This window comes from Olea europaea, chromosome 11 (genome assembly GCF_002742605.1).
Source record: "Olea europaea var. sylvestris chromosome 11, O_europaea_v1, whole genome shotgun sequence".
NCBI classification, from domain to species: domain Eukaryota; kingdom Viridiplantae; phylum Streptophyta; class Magnoliopsida; order Lamiales; family Oleaceae; genus Olea; species Olea europaea.
In genome coordinates this window covers 27238383-27244959 of record NC_036247.1, presented here as the reverse complement: position 1 = coordinate 27244959, position 6577 = coordinate 27238383, and the positions used below count along the sequence as shown (strand labels likewise).

General features: G+C 32.5%; 1 protein-coding gene across 1 annotated transcript; it reads left to right on the top strand.

Annotated features, from left to right (window-relative positions):
* Nucleotides 1-4381: 4381 nt before the first annotated feature.
* On the top strand, nt 4382-6391 carry LOC111403921. The gene has a single exon (XM_023032588.1). The coding sequence runs from the start codon at nt 4714-4716 to the stop codon at nt 6124-6126; it is 1413 nt and encodes a 470-aa protein (XP_022888356.1). The 5' UTR covers nt 4382-4713; the 3' UTR covers nt 6127-6391.
* The last annotated feature ends 186 nt before the right edge of the window (nt 6392-6577 follow it).

Below are 6577 nucleotides of genomic sequence, written 5' to 3'. Positions count from 1 at the left end.
AAAATCAGATTTGGATAGTAACGATAGTTGGGCTTTTTTAGTAGAATAGAGTTAAAGCGATGACCGAACAATTGAGAGAGTGAAAGTTGAAATTATTTTGTCATTTGTTTTTTTTTTAATTCTTTGAAAATTGTTATTCATCATATATGTGAGATTATTTAAAATTCTTTAAATATTGTTATTTATCATATATATGAGATTTGTGAATCTATGGCAATGATCACATGTATGTGTTCATTTAGTATACATAATTTTTTTAATAAGTTTGATCATGTCCTACTAATTTCAAATGTCTACATCTGCCACTGATTGTCAGGCTAATGGAAACTATTGAATAAGTGCTATGATATTGAAAAATCAGATTGTAAAATAAGTTAAAAAAGGAGGTGCAGCTGTATTTTTCTTTTTCTCTTAAGAGGGGAATTTGGGCAATTGTTTTTTTTTTTTTTTTAATCGAATGCATGAAAGTGCAGAAAATCTGCCCATCTCTTTACCGACAAAGTAAGCAAGGATCGTGTTGAATGTCCTTCAAATGGAAGGCAAAACCCAAGTAGCAATACTATCTTTTTCTTATCATGCAAAACCCTTCAACCATTATTTTTTTAATTTTTTGATTTTTTTTTCAATTTATTTAATATGAAAATTATCAAGTTACCATTTACAATTTTTAGAAATTTTGGGAATGTGGTTCCAATTAGTTTTTTGTTTTTTTTCCTTTCTTTTCTTTTTATTTTATTTGAATGGAGGGTAAAATCGTCAAAAATTGATGAAAATGACGGTCAACTCCAAGAAAGTGGAAGGTATGGATGTTTTGTGCCAAAAAATGAAAGGTAGGGATATTTTCCACAATATACTTAAAAGGTAGGCACGTTTTGTGCCAATTACCCTTTTACTTATATATTTCTTAACTTGATCTTACATTTGCCTCGTAAAACGTTTGATCTTACACTTGTTCCGTACTTGGAGGTAAACATGATTCAATTCAGTCAAACATTTAAAAAAAATAAGATAGAAGTCATTAATTGAGTTCTATTTTGATAAAATAGCTGTTTCTATGTGCATATTTAAAAATTTTAATTATATTTAAGTTGCTCAAGCATACTCTTTCATACAACTTATTACTACTTTTCATTCATTATTTACGTATTTGTACGATTTGAATTTTATGATCACTTCAATTTTAATTTAAACACTTCCAAACATGAGAAACTAATTGCACATCATTTAATTTTTTAAATCAGTTGAATATTCGATAATAAAGAGTAGAATTAACGAGAAATGGCTATGATGTATTTAGGATCTTTTTGTGACTATTTAAAATCTATACTACCCAACATAATATAACTAATATTAGAATTATCTATTAATGTCATTTCATATGATTTAAAACTAAAAAATAAAAGAAAAAGAAAATCGACCATGTTCTTTATTTTAATATAAGAACCCTTTATTGCATTAGTTTCAACTCCCAATAAAATGGCACTCTAGTCGAACTAATATCTTACTACAACATTTACTCATTCGACTTAGAATTTGACTTAACTAGATCTAGAAAAACAAATAACAAAATAAATCTAAATTATTGACAAATCGAATATCAAGCACACAATTTTCAAGTGAGTAATGCTATTTGTAGTTGCTCTCTGTTGTAGTCGTTCTACATGACATACACGTAGCGATTACTAATTTGATAATTTCTTATTATTTTATGCATCAAATACTAACCGTCACATATATGTCACGTAGCATAACTGTGATAGTGAACAACTGCAAATAATATTATTCTCTCTGCATGGATCCATTAATTCAGTGAATTAAATACGCCACATTGGAACACTTTCAGCTGTATATTTTGTCACTTGTCAATTATATAATAATTAATATTTTTGTTTAAAATTGAGGAAACCATGTATTAAAATTTAACAAGTCATCATTTGGTCAAACTACAGTTAACAGGCACACCGCATACATGCATGATGGAAGGTAGCCGCTATTGATTAGCAAAGTCAAACTCAAGAATTAGCCTCCGTCATGAGGACAAGAATGTGTGCAAATGATGCACAATTTACTTATTTAATCTACAATTTTTTACACAAATACTTATTTTGCTCTTTTTATTCATAACTTGAAAACGATACACGATCATTTCAATTTATCGAGGGACTTTTCAGATAATGGTGACGTCAGATTTGAAGTAATGATACTTCAAAAATTCTTTGCATGTGCCCGTGAGAATAATTGGTAAAATCGCAAGCTTAGTCAATTTACACAGTGGTCATGTAGATAGATTTTTTATAGTCTTATCCTCTAAGGTGGGAGTTGATCATTGTGGAAATTGATTTTACTTGAAATTGATGGCGATTTGAAATTTAGGTCATTTAAATATAGTTATATTAATATTGCAAATTTTTATAGATTTTTTATTTTCAGTAAGTGTAATAAAATATTTACATGATGGAATCAAAATTGTGCTAATACATGCGTTTCCAAAAATAACGAGTAAACTTAATGAATTCTCATTGAACTCTAAAATTGTTACTACTTACTCACTGAATTTTAACGAGTTACTCAATACTTACTTATCTTTATATATAGTTATCCATCCAACACTTTGTTTACTCCCATCTCTTCAAATAGACAAAAATGTACACGTAATTTTACAGAAATAATTTTGGTTAAATGTTGCCAACCTGGAATGAACCACAACTTCATATCCAAATTAATTCTCCTGCTTTCAACATTTCACGACATCCCTCTTCTAATTTCTCTTCTGAATCCTACTCTTCCAAATCCAAATTTCTCCTGAAGTCAACCTCCTTATAGTAAGGTTTAGACATTCTTCTCTTCTCTGGATAATGGAAGACTTAGATAAGCCACAAGATCCTTAAATGAAATACAATAATTGTATGGAAGATGCACTATTGGGTGATGATCCCATAAGACCCTCAAATGTGTTTAAGAATTCTCCATTTGTTGTGAAGTTTTTATTGTCTGATTGGTAATACAACTGAAGTTAAGCAATTAATCTAATCTTTCTTTCTCTACAATTGAATTGACCTCTGCATAGCTTAGATTTTAGTTGGGAAGCTTCAAGTGCAAAGCTTAATGGTGGGGGGGAAAAGTCTTCACTGCAATCTGATGCATCTCAATTAGCAACTTCTTAAAACTTGCTGGTATGGTGATTCCCAAATGCAAATAAGTTGTTCCACCCATTCTAACATGCAAAACTTGATTAAGAAGAACTAGTTTTCTAGAACCATTTCGGTGAAAGGCCTTAATACACTGACCAAACCGGTAGCAAAAATGCCTCCCACCGCTCTGTCCCCCCTTCCTCATTAACTTGGTCGTTGCCACAACAGCACCACCACTCCGGGCCGGCCTCATTTTTATGCGGAAACTTGCTCAGAAGCTGAACATCTAATTAGGTTTAGAGGATTGGGTGTTCTAGTTTGGGGGTTTTGATTATAAGATTTTGATTTGTGTTAATAATGTAAAGGTGTGTTTATTTGGTGCGTTTTTGGTGACTTGGACATAATTAACACCGTCAATATGCCACATAAATTTTCTGTTATCTATGTGCAATTTTCTGCCTATTTGGAGAGATGATAGTTAAAATAGTGGTGGATGAATAATTATATACAAAAACGAGTGAGCATTGAATAACCCATTAAAATTCAATAAGTAGTAATAATTTTAAAGTTCAATGAGGAGGGTTCATTAAATTTACTCCAAAAATAACTGACACTATAGAAACTTTCAGCAAAAAGTGAGGTTTATAGCACGTTAAAGTGTTCCAACTTTTTTGCAATTAGTGATGTACAAAATAGAATAATAATTTCATGCAGAAAAATTATTAGATGCTTCTGTTTTATGAATGAATATGCATCAAGCTTCATCATTGGAAAGACTACACTACATAAATAATGGACTTGTTTGGTAGGATTTTTATTTTTACTTATATATATCTCTTGTATCCTCCTAAGAATTCTTTTACCCGATAAAGAAAAATTATTCAGATTATATCAAAAAATAACTTCTTAATTTCATAATAGTTTTTGACTTTTCAAATACAATACTAAACAGACCCTACATGAGATGTATCTTTCTTTTCTAATCATTTTCAATTCTATTTATAAATTATGTTAAACATGGTTCGTTTCGATTTTTCTAATTAAAATCCTAAAACGTGCATAATTTTCCGAATCGATAACGAGATGAGACGTGAACTTTGGATGCTTATATTTGCATTGAAACGTCTTGTCTAAAAGTTTCAACAGTTAAAATTAATATAATTATTTATTGAGACTTTAATCTTTAACATAAACATGTAATAAAATTAAAAACTAACATCATTTTCTTCCGTTATTGTCCCGAAAATAGAGGAATTCTGCTGCCAAGTGGAATCCAATACAAAGAAGACAATTTCCTTCTGTTTATTAATATCGTAAAAATGCATCTCCCCATTTTTATTTTTTATTTATTTATTTTTGTTTGGGTGCTTGCTTATGAGTTTATTTGTAGAGCTTTTCAACGTCCCACGATGCTTCTCTCGACACTTCCACTCTTCAATTATATCTTCCATAAATACTGTCTCCACTTCATCTCCTTGAGGATTCACTTCTCTTTTTCATCAAACCCATCTTTCCTAATTCAACAAAAACACTTGTAAATCAAAACCTTTCTCGATCTAACAATTTCTTATACATAGAAATCATGGTTCTTGAAACATGGTTGATCAAAGTGAAAAAAACAATATCACATAGTTTTGATGCTGTACGTGCCACCCCACCTGTTACAAATAAGCCCATAATCAAGAAATCTAGTGTTGGAGTTTTGGCATTTGAGATTGCCAGTCTTATGTTGAAGCTACTTCACCTCTGGCAATCTCTTACGGATAAGAATATAGCGCAAATTCGCAGAGAATCGATATGGCTGGAAGGTGTTCGTAAAATTGTTTCAAATGATGATGCGTTTTTACTCGGTGTGGCGTGTGCTGAAATAGTTGGAAATCTCAAGTTGCTTGCGGAATCGGTATCCAGGATAAGTAAAAGGTGTGAGGATTCAAATCTTAGGGAGTTTGAGCGCTTGTTCGATGAATTCGCTAACACGGGACGTGATCCTCATAATTGGCTTCTCAGTTTGAATGATGTGGAGGCCAAGAACAAGAAAATGGATGGATATGTTACTGCAACAGCCACTCTCCACAAAGAAATGGATGAGCTTGTAGTTATAGAGAATGGATTGAAGAAATTATTGCACAATACTATAGATCATGATGCTGCAATCAAACATCAGAAGATCATTGATTTGCAACAGAAACTTCTCTGGCAAAGACAAGAAATCAAGTATCTAAAGGAAAAGTCTTTATGGTGTCGAAGTTTTGACACTGTTACCTCGTTGCTTGCTAGATCTATTTTCACAGTTCTTGCAAGGATCAAGCTCGTTTTCGGGCTGGGGCATGGGTATCCAACTTCACTTCCTCGTATTCTCTCGGCCTCGGCCACAGTCTATCCTTCGGAAAACCCAAATACATGCACCTTTGTATCTGGTCCATTGATGAAAGACCCTCCTAAACTCCAAGAAAATGAAAGTTTGACTCCTGGGTTTTTCGAGTTAAACTCCAAGATTCTTAAACCACCTTCAACTACCTTAGCGGCTGCAGCACTTGCATTGCACTATGCAAATTTGATCATTGTTATGGAAAAGATGATTAGATCACCACAACTTGTTGGAATTGATGCAAGAGATGATCTTTATTCAATGTTACCGAATAGTATTCGATTCGCTTTGAGGGCTAGATTGAAAGGTGTTGGATTTTCAGCCAGCGATCCAGTTCTTGCTGCAGAATGGAGAGAAGCCTTGCACAAGATATTAGGATGGCTGTCGCCATTGGCACACAACATGATCAAATGGCAAAATGAAAGGAGCTTTGAACAGCAAAATTTGGTGCCAAAAACAAATGTCCTTTTGCTACAAACTCTATATTTTGCAAATCAAGAAAAGGCTGAAGCTGCCATTACTGAGTTGCTGGTAGGTCTCAATTACATTTGGAGGTTTGAAAGGGAAATGAACGCAAAGGTCTTATTCCAATGCACCAACTTTAATGGATTCTTGAATTCCAATTAACCTTCTCGACTTTGAATTTTTTTCTTTTTTTTTTTTGCCCCTTAAATCATGCTTCTGATTTTGTTATTCATATCTTATACTGAACCGAACCCTTCTTCCAGATCTGTGAGGATAGTTTTGCTTCTATCCCCATCCGTATATTGTAAAATAATTGTTGTGATTGATAAGAGTTGAAAAAGAATCATGGAACATTTGGATCCAGATATTGATTAGGCTCATAAAGGATCCAGTTGAACATTAAATATCAGATTGGCAGTTGTGTTATGATTGGTAGTTGCCTGTGATTTTCTTAATTTATTCATATTGTTTATTAAGTTGTTGAACGGAGCTTTTGGTCTTCTCTGTCATAATTTTCATAAATAAGTTGGGACGATGTTTTGAAACTTCATGAACGCAATATTTGCTTTTTGGGTTCCATACACGTTTAGGGCAGGTTCGGTAGTGATTATGA